The 15,345-nt window shown below is 35.3% G+C and overlaps 2 protein-coding genes across 2 annotated transcripts; both read left to right on the top strand.

Moving 5' to 3' along the window:
- Positions 1-1,304: 1,304 nt before the first annotated feature.
- On the top strand, positions 1,305-6,669 carry LOC107803326 (uncharacterized). Its single transcript, XM_075241028.1, has 15 exons — positions 1,305-1,672; positions 2,427-2,569; positions 2,665-2,776; positions 2,888-3,025; positions 4,027-4,131; positions 4,490-4,573; positions 4,648-4,763; positions 4,850-4,951; positions 5,035-5,148; positions 5,273-5,329; positions 5,444-5,510; positions 5,595-5,648; positions 5,763-5,837; positions 6,066-6,101; positions 6,411-6,669. Exons 2-15 carry the CDS (start codon positions 2,550-2,552, stop codon positions 6,522-6,524), a joined length of 1,194 nt encoding a protein of 397 aa, XP_075097129.1. The 5' UTR covers positions 1,305-1,672; positions 2,427-2,549; the 3' UTR covers positions 6,525-6,669.
- Positions 6,670-14,413: 7,744 nt separating this feature from the next.
- Positions 14,414-14,873, top strand: LOC107803324 (putative E3 ubiquitin-protein ligase XERICO). The gene is made up of 2 exons (XM_016627016.1): positions 14,414-14,743; positions 14,859-14,873. Exons 1-2 carry the CDS (start codon positions 14,414-14,416, stop codon positions 14,871-14,873), a joined length of 345 nt encoding a protein of 114 aa, XP_016482502.1.
- Positions 14,874-15,345: the final 472 nt, after the last annotated feature.

Genomic DNA, 15,345 nt, shown 5'->3' with positions numbered 1-15,345 from the left:
AATTAACTCTCACACTACCATTGGTAAAGGAAAAAAAAAAAAAAAAAGTTAAGAGGGAAACATCAGCAACCCATAAACCATGAATTGATTTAAAGTGCTCTTTAAATGATCCTAAGTTATGTACTTAATTCCAGGAAGTAATAATGATCCTTCTAAAGTTTGTCATTCTTCACTTCTCATCACATCCACCAAACTTAAGTAGTTAATAATTAGTCGTTTAACCTTATATAGTTTACCTAAATTTCTGTGGAATATATATGTCCTCTTTTTAAAAGAAAAAGAGTTCCTATGCAAATATTGGTTACCTAATATGAATCTGTTTTTCTTTACCTATTTAATAGGGAAATAGCAAATAAATATCTATGACCAACAAATAGCCAACTCACTGAAGTGATAAAATCATGAAACTGCGATACAAATTATACCATATTGGTCATTGTTCTGTTCCAACTAATATTTAATCCAACTTAACAAATATAAATAACTATTTCTTGAAATAAAAAGTAATAAACTTGGCCTAGCAACTAATTAAGAAGATGGAGGTACGTCATAAGTGTTGATATGTTTTTAGCATAAGCACTAATATCCTTTCCAACTTAGTTTGTATTAAAAGATTTAATATTTTGGTAATTAGTAACGTAAATAGTACTATTTTTTTCTTCAAAAGAATTTAGGTGTATTTGGTTGAAGCCTTGAAGGCAAGATATAAAATTTTACAGTGAAATTGAATTTGAGTATTTTTCAACATTTGTCTTTAAAATATTTTTAATAACTATAATTAAAATAAATATATTTGAATTTTTTTGTCAACAAAAAATTGTTTGACTCAATAATGAAGTGTTTGGATAAAGTAAAAAAGTGTTTTTAAGCTAAAATGACAAAAATAAGCAAAAAGCTAGAATTCCTAACTTATGGCTTAAAAGCTATTTTGACTTAAAAGTCACTTAAAACAAGTTTATCCAAACGGACTCTAAATATATAATAATAGTAATTGGTGTATTCCTTTTTGCACGTATCAACATTCCTGTCACCTTGAAAAAGAAAAAGAAAAATATTTGTCCAACATAAATAAACAAATAACCAGCCAATAGGAAGTACCTTTTTGTTCATCCACGTCAGCGAATCAAAACTCAAAAGACCGACAATAGCAAAGCCAAATAAAAACCAGACACATCATTACCTGAAAATTACTTTTTTAAGTCCCTAATTTAATATGGGAAAAAAAGTCCCTAGTTTAATACACTAATTAAACAGTTACGCTTTAAAAAAATCTATAAATTTATTCCCTTATCAATCTTCGACTTTAACCATATTTGTAAATTACTAATAATCCAAACCTTAAACAGACTTTTATATAGGAAAAAGGAGTAAAGAAAAGCAATTCTACCTCTTTTGTGCTTCTACTTTTCCCCTCTCTTTCTCTGTGTCATTAACACAAGTTTTTTGCTTAGCACATCACGAATTTTCTTCTCCCTTTGACAGCTCTTTCTTGCTTCTGTTTGGTTCTTTTTACATATTTATAGGTACCCAGAAGGTTAACATTAGCTAACAGGTATTATAGTAGCTAAACCCAAGTTCTTTTTCCCCTGAAAATCACTCTTGTTCTGTGATTCTTAGGCTTCCATTTCTTGTTTCTGTTCAAGATTTTTCTGGGTTTTGCTTATCATTACAGGTACTTTCTGAAACACACTGCCTTTTGCATTTATATGTTAAAAAGGTGTAATCTTTGTGCTTTTGTGTCTTTATGGTTACATTTGGTTTTGCTGGCAAGAGTTAATTTTTTATTTCTTAGCTTTGTGCTTTTGTGTCTTGTGTTGATGGGAAGTTGCTTATGATAATTAAATTTGTTTGTCTGTTTTTGGACCTAACTTGTGCAGAGGAGAATATTTGAATTTTAAGGAAGTATAGTTATTTCGTATTGATAGATAGGTGAATTTGTAGAATAGATTGAAGGTGAGGGACGAGTAAAATTAGACTCATAGTGGCTTGTTTTTGGGGACACAGAATTGAGGAATTGAAATTAGCTTAGCGCTTGATCTATTGTTTTTTTTTTAATTAGCTTAGTGCTTGATCTATTGGTTGTGTTCAAGTTGATATAGTCAAAAGCTAGGCACATGACCAATTGAGTTTGCAGAAGTGTGTATCATGGTTGGTCTTTGATGGGATTCAAATTCATTGGAGGCAATCTAGTGTAGGAGGAAATATTTTGCAGTTCTATATTGGTTAAGATACTTTTGCCGTTTGAGTTTGTGTGTTGAGAAGGAGGATGAGATGCTAAGAGCTTGAGTCAAGGTAGTTAATTTCTAATTTGAAGCTAAACAAGAGAGGTTCATTAGCTTGTTCACCTTAACATTTTTGTTTGTTTGTGTGGGTGCATCTTAACTTTTTAATTGCAGAAGGATCTTACTTTCCTTTCGATATTTCAGGTTCTCCGACCCATTGCTATATTCGTTCGACTGAAAGGTGGTAGCTAATAAACTTACTTGGGATGCAGTAAAGCTTATTTGACTAGTTTGGTTGTACTTATCCATTCAGATACTGTATTTAACATGAGGAATCTGGGACGCGGGTTCGTGATATTGGATCTTTACTTGTGATCATACCAAGTGTTTGATGTTGTCTATTTCATAATAGTTTCTCTAACTCTTGAAGTACGTTCTGCAGCTCCAATTCCTTAATGTCAGCTGAAACTATGAGGCTTAGTGTCTCCATATGTTGTGGAATCATTTTTGGCTTATTCATAGGAATTTCATTTCCTACTAGCTCATTAACCAAGGTATAGATCGATAATGCCCTCCTTGTTCATACAATCATATAATGATCAATTTCGTGCAGTGCTGTAATTTCATTTGTATATAAGATACTTCTTTTGGTTCCGATTTTTCAGCTAAATATAACAGCCAGTATTGTAAGCAACTTCCCAATTGCTAGAGACAGAAATAATATTGTTTCAGCCCAAAAGCATGCAGATTCATCATCTAATACTATGGACATTAGCAATCAGAATGCGACAGGTCAATTGCAGGTACATCCTTGCTACCACGAAAATGATTTTAGGGTCAAAATTTAGGGCTTTGGCCACCAGTATGAACTAGTATTATTTTGCTGCAATTGCTTAAAATATTTGTTCTCGTATGCCTTCTTTCTTGCAGTTCTGCCAGAAGTGACAATTTTATAGAGTGTGAAATTTTATAGGTCAAGATATTAACTTATCATGTTTTCAAGTATGAAATATTGCAAGAAGAAAAATGATTTAATGTGAAGACACGTGTGCAAACACCTATCCTTATGTAATACGCATCTTTCTAAGAATACTAAAGGAACTTATTCTTGCTAATTTTCTTTATCAAGAATTTGTATGCAGATTGAGTGAAAAACACTTCCCCTTGATCCCTGCTTGAGCTGAATATATGGTCATCAACACTATTTCTGAAGCTAAACATTCCAAATTCTATCGATTATCAGAAAAATTCTAAAGTTCTAGGCTGTCCTACATTGCAAGTTAGCTACTGATACCAACTCAGATCAATCTCCCACACCTTTTCGTTTTTCAATGTAAAATGAAATTGGATTTCCAGTAGATGTTTTTGCATAATTTTTATGTAATCAGCAGACATATGTTTGCTTCAGTTAACATTAATAGTTGCAGAAAATCAGTCGAGGTTAGATGATTGAAAAAATGTCTTCTTTAGTCCTCAAGTTCAAGCATTTTGTATGTTTCAGTCAATACTTTCTTTCAATGGCAGTGGCAGAATTACCTCTGACAGGAATCTTTTAGCATGTCCTCGTTTCTTGATTGTTCTGGATTTAACAAGTCTTATCCCCTTTTAACTACTACCTGTTAAACGTTATTCGTGCTTTGTCTTGCACATTTTTCTGCTTCTTTCAAGTGCTGTTCAATCAACCTTCTTCATCTTTATCTTCTTTGCTTCATGTGTGACTGTGTTTGATGTTTGAGATTATGCAAGCAAATATCTTAAAATAAAAGAACATTTACCATCTGATAGCCATCCTTATTCTTATCAGATTTGGGTCCAATCAAACCCAAGAGGGGCAGAAAGATTACCTCCAGGGATTGTTAATTCTGAGTCCGACTTCTATCCCCGGAGATTGTGGGGGAAACCCAGTGAGGTAAGTGTAACATTGAACTTGCATATCACAATTGTTACTTGTTGCATGAGCTAGAAGCATAATATTCTCTTATAAGGTAAAATAAAATTATATGCAGCACTTGTAGCTTTTTGCCTGTTACTTTTAGGATCAAACTTTGTCCAAATTAGTCACCCATCTCCGTCCTGGGTTGACTTTGATCTAGAAATTTTTTGACTCTTTTCCTTAACAAACTATGTCACAAAATTTGATTTATTTGCTCCCACTAATCCAGATCAAGGCAGTTGTGATTTGCAAACCTAAAGAATGAAGACATTGTACTGACAAATCCAAAATAAAAATTGGGGAGAGGCATCTTATTATTGTATTTTATCTGCAGGACCTACCCAGCAAGCCAAAATATCTGGTAACGTTTACTGTTGGTCTTAATCAGAAGCATAACATTGATGCTGCTGTAAAGAAGGTACATCAATCTGTTTCCTTTTGTAGGCTCCTCTATTCAATTCCTTACACATCCTAACAATATTTCCTGTACAGTTCTCAGACGAATTTACAATTCTTCTTTTTCACTATGATGGTAAGACGACTGAATGGGATGAATTTGAATGGTCAAAACGAGCCATCCACGTGAGTGTTCAGAAACAAACAAAATGGTAAGTAATATGATAAAGTAATTCTGGACTGGAACTATGATCAACTTTAAACCATGTTAGTGACAAGAAGTTTACCTCTTTATAAGGTGGTATGCAAAAAGGTTTCTGCATCCAGACATTGTCGCCCCATATGACTATATTTTTATTTGGGATGAAGACCTAGGAGTTGAGCATTTTGATGCCAAGGAGTAAGTATTTTGTAATTCCCTGTGTTTAACAGCTGATTTGACCCAATATCTTAGTTTCTCTAAATTCTTTGGTCCAACCCCAGGTACATTAGACTTGTCAAGAAGCATGGTTTGGAAATTTCACAGCCAGGTTTGGATCCCAGGAAAGGAACAACATGGCAAATGACAAAGAGAAGAGGTGATCATGAAGTTCACACGTAAGAACCATGATATTATTTATCTACCGAGTCTTGTTTCACTCTTGTCTTTTTAACTGTTTTATAATTGGTATTTAGATTTCTCTCTGCTTATTCTTTTTATTTTCTTGATTTATCTGATCAGGATAACAGAAGAGAAACCAGGCTGGTGCTCAAGCCCCCTTTTGCCTCCATGTGCAGCGTACGAATAGTTCTCCTGTTTGCTATTTTGTTCAGCTCCTTTTTTTCTTTTCAATAATTTTATCTTGTTTCAGTTCTTAAGTTGTCCTTACCATGTAATCTTCTCTGTTTTCAGATTTGTAGAGATCATGGCTCCTGTCTTCTCCCGAGATGCATGGCGTTGTGTATGGCATATGATTCAGGTATCTACCTTGCATGTTAAACATGGAGAAGGTCTTGACTTTGTGCTTTGTTTGAGATTGACTGTGTTGTTTTATGACTTGTAGAATGACTTGGTCCACGGTTGGGGACTTGACTTTGCACTTCGTAGATGCGTTGAGGTAAATTCAGCTCATCCTACGAATTCAGTCTTCTCAGCTACTTTCTTCACATGCATTTGTCTGTTAGTACCAAAGTATTCAAGGCACTAAGCATATATACATTCTGTTTTGAAGCCTGCTCATGAGAAAATTGGAGTTGTAGATGCTCAATGGATTGTTCATCATGGTGTCCCTTCCCTTGGAAATCAGGTAACTAGATGAAGTGAATATTGCCATCTACTTATCCATAGTTTGACATGTAATCTGCTAGTTGGTAAAAGTGGAGCCAATCCTATTGAAACATATTGAAAAGCATGATAAAATCTATAGCCATGTAAGTTATGCCAAAGGAAGTAGACTTGTTTATGCATCGAGCATAATTATTGGCCTTTACACCAAAGTGACCACTTTTTTCCTCTCCTCGTTCATTCTATACAGGGACAGTCAAAAGATGGCAAGGCTCCATGGCAAGGGGTAAGTAATTCTATGTTACATTTGCTATATAAGTAGCCTGAGTTAGCCGCTCCCCCCCCCCCCCCGTCCCCCACACATACCACCCCAAAAAAAAAAGACCACCTCCAACAAATTCCTTTCCCAGAAAAGAAAGTTTTCGACAGAAAGGGTCGGGGAGGGGGTTGGGGGGGGGGGGTAGCATCTATTGACAGTTGACTTTTTCTTTGAAATATGTCTGTTGAGCTACTTGTGTTTCATCCTTTTCCACTTTAAAACTTGAAGCAAGTGGATTGCTATGTTATTAATTGAACTTGTGTGTTGTTGTGGCAGGTGAGGGAGAGATGTAGAAAGGAATGGACAATGTTTCAATCAAGGGTAGCAAATGCAGAGAAAGCCTATTTCAAGTCGAAAGGAATTGATCCTTCCAATCTCACATCTCATTGAGTTAATATGGTCAAGTTGACAGTATACACAGTATTGGCAATTTTGCCTAGGATGATAATGATAGGTTCCATCTTGTAAAGTTGATAGTCATAGTTGTTAAGATACATTAAAATTTTAAAGTAAAGCATATATAGAGCTTCTTCAATAGAGTCGTGCATAATTGCGATTTACTTATAATAAATAAGTTTGAAAAACATTGGTGATATTACCATAAGTCAGTAATTTTGATAGGGCTAATATTAAAACCAGTTTGGTTTCAACACTTCTCCACAAGCATATTAAAGATGAGAAAGGCGAAGAAAATGGGGCTAAAGTGAACGCTCCCTTTTATGTGGTCAGTAATTTCTAGTCTCCATCCAAATGGATGAGGTATAAAACAGAGAAATCCTTAACTTCTACTCTCTCTGGTCCACAATAAGTGGCCAATTTGCTTTGGGCACACCCATTAAGGAAATACTAAGTTCTAGACGACAATAAAGGAAATACTAAGTTCTAGACGACAATAGTTAGTGTACTCTTCATTAAATGTTGCACTATAGTTATAGTAGCACTTACTTTTCTTCTCAATGTGAGGAGTAAATGACTTTTTAAGAATACGTACATAAGGGTAATTTTGAAAAAACAAATTGAACTTTTTCTTGATTATATAAATGGACACTTATTTTTGACCAAAATAAAAAAAGTAAATTGGTCAGTTATTGTGAACCGGAGGGAGTACCTTTCATTCATGCTGTTTTCTTTGAAAAGAAAAGTTTCTTTTACCAGAAAATGCATTTAAAGCAGATAGCCACGCTGATGTATAGCTTTAATATCAGTACCTTTGACTTGAAACAATCGATGCGTCGATTTAAAATTAGACAGGTTTAGTTATACGAATCCTCATTTTGCAAATTAGATAGGTTCAGTTATATAAATCCTTGTTATAGATATAGAGAGAGTGTTTGAACTTATAAACATATAATTCCTAACTTTTTAAAAAAAAAAAATTTGTTTATATTGAGTTCGCAGTCATTGCCACAAAGGAATCAGCTTCGAACTTGATAATTATTTTTTTGATGGGTTGGTGGGGATAATACAAAACATGCCCAGAACACTTGAGGAGATTAAAGAAGAGCACGCACGTTGAAGCTGAGATTTCAGACAAACATTGCAGCTGTACTTCGACGCAGAGGCGGATCCAGGACTTGATGGTTACGGGTATCACTGTCTTTAATGTAAACTTACATCTAGTCAAGGAGGTCGGATTAAGGTGTACATTTGGCTAGTTCGCTCAATTTTGAATTAGCTCGGTTCGGTTCGGTTCACTTTATAAGATTTTTTGGTGCATAAATACACACGTGATAACCAAACTAAAAAATTTTGGTCCTTCAAGGAAAAACTAACATTAACTAGATCAAAAGAAAAATGATTAAAAGCATATTGAAATTTTAAAATTTGAGATTTAGAAAAGGAAAACAGAAATAAATATACTTTTATAATTTAAATAACTAATAAAAATAGAACTGTACAGAGAGAATACAAAGATGAAAATAAGAAATTAAAAAATTAAGAGAGAGAAGTAAAGAAAAATATGGAAAAGAGGGAACAAGGAAAAGGTAAGGCTTGTTAAGAAACGAGTGAGAGGAGAGTCGATCCTGGGCCTTTGGGCTGGCAGGAAGCAGTTGGACCGTGGCAACTATCTTATCTTTGGTACTCAAGGTGCCACGCTTTAATTATATGGCTTTTTAACATGAAATATTAGTATAATGCCAATACAAATATGAAATTCGACCGGAGCGACCGGGTGGCGTACCACCCCCTTCCCTCTACATAGATCCTCCCCTGCAAGCTTTCTTTCTTAAGATATATAGAGCAGTGATAATGAGGAGGTGCATGCACCTTCACAATCTTTGTTCTCCGTCTTTCCAGCATTTGGTGTCATGTTCCTTTTAATCATTCTCCCAAAATTAAGGGCTAAATGTCACGTTCTTAGTCTTAAACTAAGTACATGTGCGACACTTGACAACTCGCTCACGAACTTGCACACCCTGCTCACGTTCTTGCTATGCCAAGTCAGCCTTACTACACTCAAGACCGCTAAGGAATGTTAGAACACAAGAGAATTGCCAAAGGAAGCTTTTATACTAGAGAGAACTTGATTGTCTTGCTTGGTTGATGAATTACAAATGAATGCCCCCTATTTATACTAATCACCTAGGGGCTAGTTTGTAAATTATAATTGTTCTACAAGTCCTTTCATATTTACAACTAAGTCCCTTCTCTAGAATATTCTATACAGCTAGATTCTTCTAAGGACTTTCTTAACAATTCTATAGGGTTCTAGGGTCTTCTTAAGGAAACCTCTATATTTCTCTAGAACCTTCATACAAATGCATAAATATCTAGAACTTTTCTAAGGAAATTCTCCATAGTTCTAGAATATTCCACCAAGATCTTGTCCCTAACTTATGTAACCATTCCATACGGCAAAACTATATGCCAAGTGGCACCTACGTGGCATGATGATGTGGCGGGTCATGACACTTTCCCCAACCCAATTTTGTGCCGCCCTCGGCACAAAGCATTGACACGTACGCGCGCACATCGCCTTGGCATCGTCGGAAATCTTTGTCCATTAGCCATGATGCCCTATGAAGCAGTTCTCCTTCCCATTTCACAAGGTACTGGCTACCTTTCTTCTTACGCTGTTTATACTTTGGACGGCTAGCAATGATGACCTTCATCCTCCGCCCATCGGATGCCCCTCATTGCTCTTGGCCTGAATCTTCCCATGACTCAACCAAGTCTAGCAGCTTCTCAAGCATCAAGTCCATGCTTCCACTCCCTATTTGGCTGCCCTCCGTGGTCCAACCTTACTGGAAAACCTGAACCCCACTGCTGGTGCATCATCTGAGTCCGATAGCATACCATCACTTTGTAGCTCGCCATCGATGCAGTTTCTCCTATGTCACCCTTATGTGCTTGAGCAAAGTTCCCAATCATTGGTGCAATCTTCCCCAACTCTGAGCATTCACTTGCCCCATGTGATCCTTCACAGAAGTAACACCCTCCTTTAGGCACGTACTCCAACCATTTTTTTGGCCCCTTGTCATTTCTCTTAGACCCCTGTCCGTTATGGGATGGCCCCTTGCCATTACCCTTGTATACCTCGGCTATGCATTTCCTGTTGTCCTCATCATGATCTCCCTCATCCCTCTCGGCGTTGCCTTCTTTGGACTTGTCAGGCTCCATCTTGAAGTCAACAAGTGACTAGGCTACTCCGATGGCCCCGTTCACATTGGCTATTTGATGTCTTCTTAACTATTGCTTTGCCCAATTTTGCAACCCGTCCATGAAGTAGAAGAGGGAATCTTCCTCGGACAATGACGAGATCTGCAACATAAAGGTAGTGAACTCGTGCACATACTCCCGAATTGTGGCCTATGTCGGAGCTCCCTTAGCTTCCGCCAGTCTGCTACCTCATGTGCGTCCCATGCACCGCCATATTGCTTTCGCTTAGGGACCTTCATGTTGGTCCCTTCTACAAGTACCAAGCCCTTGGTAATTCCGGCCATGATTCCCTACAAAATTTCTTTCTAGCAATTTCTTATATTCTTTCTAACATTCCTTAGTCATAACCTTTGCTCTGATACCACATTGTCATGTCCTTAGTCTTAAACTAAGTACACGTGCGGCACTTGACAACTCGTCACGATCTTGCACACCCTGCTCACGTTCTTGCTATGCCAAGTCAACCTTACTACACTCAAGATCGCTAAGAAATGTTAGAACACAAGAGAATTGCCAAAGGAAGCTTCTGTACTAGGGAGAACTTGATTGTCCTGCTTGGTTGATGAATTACAAATGAATTCCCCCTATTTATACTAAATCACCTAGGGGCTAGTATGTAAATTATAATTATTCTACAAGTCCTTTCATATTTACAACTAAGTCCCTTCTCTAGAATATTCTATACAGCTAGATTCTTCTAAGGACTTTCCTAACAATTCTATAGGGTTCTAGGGTCTTCCTAAGGAAACCCCTATATTTCTCTAGAACCTTCCTACAAATGTATAAATATCAAGAACTTTTCTAAGGAAATTCTCCATAGTTCTATAATATTCCACCAAGATTTTGTCCCTAACTTATGTAACTATTCCATATGGTAAAAATATATGCCAAGTGACACCTATGTGGCATGATGATGTAGCGGGTCATGACATAAAGGTGTGACTTTTGGTACACACGCGCTAGTCTTTGTTTTTCTTTGTGTATTTTACCTAACCTTCTTTTCATTTCTTTCTTTTCTGCCTCTATACTGTTTGGAATTCCGCATGTTACAAGGTTAAGTATAACCAAGTTACATTAGGTTAAGAAATTATCTCCTAGATTGCAATTTAACCTCGAATATTAAGCACTTACTCAGTCACGGTTTTTGATTCTTCGCTTATTTTGACAAATCTCTCGCTCTATATGCGTATGTGCATGTGCAGGGGCGGAGGCATCGCAGGGGAAGCAGTGTCATGTGACACCGCTTCGTCGAAAATGTGACATTAGAAATATATGTAAATAACTTATATAACAAATAAAATGACACTGCTTGACACTTATTAGTCTTTCACAGTCCAACTGGTTTAGCGGGTCAATTTACCCAATGAAGGTCGCGAGATCGATTCAACCAAAATGCACGATTTACAGTTTACCCGTGGATCGAAGCTGTCTGTAATAGTTAATTACGTGTTAAAATGATAAAATATGGAGTACTATTTATTTTTAAAACTATTATAAATACATCTAAAAGGAGGAAAAGGAAGAAAGTTGTATTAATATACTTGGATCATTTTTTGTTGATATGATTTAGACTTTTTTTCTTTCTTAATATGATGTTTAAGAATTTGTTCATTGTTATGTGATACTGTTTACCGTGAATCCTGCATACGTCATTGTGCATGTGTGAGAGGATACAATTTCTTTGGATCCGTCAACTCTAAGTTCTAAATCTTTTTATGCTGATTTGCTTGATAGAAGTCAACAACCCAATTTTGACTCTCATGTTTTTCATTTAGATTTTAATTTATGTGTTTTTCATTGTTAAATTCTGCATAAACCAACTATCGTCACAATATATGAAATGCTAGAATCCTAGATAATGTGTCCTTTCCTTTGCTTGCCCCTTCTAGATATGTTTGAGACAAACATGAAACAACTTTACGTGAATAGAATAACAATTGATAATACAATCCGATGACAAATTGCACCTGCAGATGAAGAACTTTTCACGTAAAAATTGGGCATGACGTCTTATTTGGTCGCTTTCATTTAATCTATAACTAATTTTTTAATTTTTTAATTTGTACCCACTTTTTAAACAATTTCAGCCCTTTTCTCCTCCTCCTCTTCCTCCTCCTCCTTCTTCTTCTTCTTCTTCTTCTTCTTCTTCTTCTTCTTCTTCTTCTTCTTCTTCTTCTTCTTCTTCTTCTTCTTCTTCTTCTTCTTCTTCTTCTTCTCGCTGCTATGAAACTTCAGATTATTGGATGATTGTCATAAATATGTTTATTAGATTATTTAAAAATAAATTATAAATAATTACGTAAGTTAGTATACAATAATTTGTAAATATTTTCACGTACATAAGTTAGTAGACAATGATAATTATGTTCTTTTCACGTTTATTGTTTCCAAAATTTATGATTTAGATACTGTTGGCAATCTGATTATTATCTAGTATGTTAGAAAGCTTTTTCAAAAACTTCAACTTGTATAGTGCTAAAGATTTTACAAATGAACTAAATAACTTCAGTATCTTCTGCTGAAGTTTTTGAAAAAGTTTTATGACAAAACTAATAAATCCAGGACAAAAAAAACTTCAGCTTTTAGTGCTGAAGTTTTTTCAAATGAACTAAATAACTTCAGCAACTTCTGCTGAAGTTTTTGAAAAAGCTTATCCAGGACAAAAAACTTTAGCTTATTTAGTGCTGAAGTTTTTATAAACGGAAAAGGTCCAAAAATATCCTCCGTTTATTTTTAGTGCCAAAAATATCTCTGCCGTCTATGTTTTGGCCCAAAAATGCCCCTAAACCGTTAGTTTTGCCATTGAAGCTGACATGGCAGTCCAACTGGATTAGAATTGCTTCCATGGTCGTCCACCTAAGCAATCCATATGTGAAAATTATTTTTTCGAAAATTTTATTTTTCCAGAATTTTTTAATAAAATACAAAATCAACATTTATTCTGGAAAAAGTAAAAAATTTTGAAAAAAAATATTTATTTCGGAATTTTGTAATTAAATACAAAATCAACACTTATTCCGAAAAAAAGTAAAAAATTTACGAAAAAATTATTCTTGATTCGGGTTTATGAATTGATTAAAAAACTCCATTGTTCTCTTTTGTGAATGTATGATTATAGATATCGAGAATTCATATAACCGACCCCAACTTGTTTAGGATTAAGAAACCAGTGTCTTTGATGTTGTACAAATAAAGTTTTAATTTTTTTCTTGTAAATGTTGTGTGTTAATTTTTTTTTTGGGAGCTAAAGAACGGGGTTAAAATTATATAGGGATAATGTTCCAAGACATAACTACGCTATTACTGGATTCAAAAGCATTCAAAAACATAACTCCGAAATTCACAAATTAATCATAAATTCACATAAGAGAACAATGGAGTTTTTTTAATCAAATCATAAACCCAATCAAGAATAATTTTTCATAAAATTTTTACTTTTTCGGAATAAGTGTTGATTTTGTATTTTAATTTAAAAAATTCAAAATAAATATTTTTTTCGAATTTTTTTATTTTTTCAGAATAAATGTCGATTTTATATTTTATTAAAAAAATTTGGAAAAATAAAATTTCCGAAAAAATAATTTTCACATATGGATTGCTTAGGTGGACGACCATGTAAGCAATTCTAACACAGTTGGACTGCCATGTCAGCTTCAATGGCAAAACTAGCGGTTTAGGGACATTTTTGGGCCAAAACATAGACGACAGGGATATTTTGGCACAAAAAACAAACGAAGGATATTTTGAGCTATTTTGAATAGTTCAAGGATATTTTTGGACTTTTTCCGTTTTATAAATGAACTAAATAACTTCAGTATCTTCTGTTGAAGTTTTTGAAAAAGCTTAATGACAAAACTAATGAATCCAGGACAAAAAAAAAAACTTCAGCTACTATGCTTAAGTTCAGCAATTACAAATAAAGACTTCAGCAAATAGAGAACAAAACTTCAGCTACTATGCTTAAGTTCAGCAATTACAAATAAAAACTTCAGCACACTTGATTCAGCAATTTTTGCTACTTCATGCCTGTCTACTAGAATGCTGAAATTTTACGTGATTGCCTTTGCTACTTCAGCCCTATATGCTGAAATTACGCGAAAAAGTGAGTACGCTTGTAATTTTATTTTGCAAGACGGACACAAGTTAAAACGTAACCAAAAAGCGGATATAGATGCAAATGTCCCACTTTCCACTATCCTAGGCCTCAATTGAAAGGTCCTTAACCATGACATGTGCCACTGTGTTATTGGCTGCTAAAAACAAACGTAAACGTGGCCTTCTAATAGTACCCAACTTACACCCCTAGAGGGCCCAAAATTTAAGCCAATTCTTAATCAAATCACTATCCCCCACACGGGAATCGTACACGTGTAGCCACGTGTCTAGCTTGCTGACCTAATATTTGGTTAAGATCTTAACCCCAGGTCAAACCCATTCGTGGTTAGGACCTCGCAATTCCATATTTATTTGGTACCGGTTTTCACAACTTGATTTGGCCAAATATCAAACATCTGGTATGCGCGAATTGACTCCGTTCTTTCTCTCACCTTTTCCTCTCAACTCTCTTCACAAAAACCCAAGATTTCAGCTACACATATTCAGAAACAGTAAAATAACAAATGGGGCTTTCGAGTTTTCCAAGTCCAGCTGAAGGAATGCTACCGGTATTGGTAATGAACACAGTGTTATCAGCGGCCTTAATCAAGAACATGTTGAAATCAATGCTTCAAATGGTGGGTGCTACTTGGGATCAATCCAATTCGCAAGAAGAAGAAACATCAGTTTCTAATGAAAGCAGTAGTAGCAGTGGCTCAAGAGAAAGAAGAGTGTCAATTACTAGGTACGAGTCCTTGTGTAAGAATAGGTGTAAAGCTGAGAAAAGCTGTGATGGCAGAGGGGCGACAATGGAGTGTTGTGTGTGTTTAAGTAAGTTTAAAGATGACGAAAAGGTGAGTGAGTTGTCGTGCAAGCATTTCTTTCATACGAGGTGTTTGGGCAAATGGTTCGATAATCAACATAGTACTTGTCCTCTCTGTCGTTCCATTTTCTGAGTGGAATATGCAGAGTATAGGTAGATGAATGAGTCCGGAACCCAATTGTGGTTCTTTTGGACTCAAAATACATAAATAAGTGGGAAAACAATGTGACATTTTTATGTATAATACTTAGCGCTATACATTAACGTTAACTGTCCCGTTAATGTATAGCGCCAAGTATTGTGGCGCTATAGCGCTATGCTCTTTTTCTTGGCCCCACCAATAATTCCTGACTTCAATAATTCAAAAGCGTATAGTGCCAACTTTTTGGGCGCTATATATATATATATATATATATCGCTATATATATATATATAAAAAAATTCCCGGCTAGCCATTTCCTATATAAAAAGGTTAGGATTGTATAAAAATTCATTCAAAAGAATTTTTACCTCTTGTTGAAACGTTTATTGTTCTTAAATTCTCCAGCATTTTTTCATTATGTCTGAAGAGCGTAGAATAAGAGTTTCATTATATTTGGGGGGTGAGGTTGTGATGGAGAATAACTCTGTGGG

This window comes from Nicotiana tabacum, chromosome 20, assembly GCF_000715075.1.
Source record: "Nicotiana tabacum cultivar K326 chromosome 20, ASM71507v2, whole genome shotgun sequence".
Lineage (NCBI taxonomy): Eukaryota > Viridiplantae > Streptophyta > Magnoliopsida > Solanales > Solanaceae > Nicotiana > Nicotiana tabacum.
The sequence above is the reverse complement of the archived record's forward strand: the minus strand, read 5'-3'. Positions and strand labels throughout refer to the sequence as shown.

Coding starts and splice junctions, on each gene's coding strand:
- LOC107803326 (XM_075241028.1), top strand. CDS start 2,550: ATGAGGAATCTGGGACGCGG. Junction 5,149..5,272: donor GGTGATCATGAAGTTCACAC/GTAAGAACCATG, acceptor TTATCTGATCAG/GATAACAGAAGAGAAACCAG. Junction 5,511..5,594: donor GTGTATGGCATATGATTCAG/GTATCTACCTTG, acceptor TATGACTTGTAG/AATGACTTGGTCCACGGTTG.
- LOC107803324 (XM_016627016.1), top strand. CDS start 14,414: ATGGGGCTTTCGAGTTTTCCAAGTCCAGCTGAAGGAATGCTACCGGTA.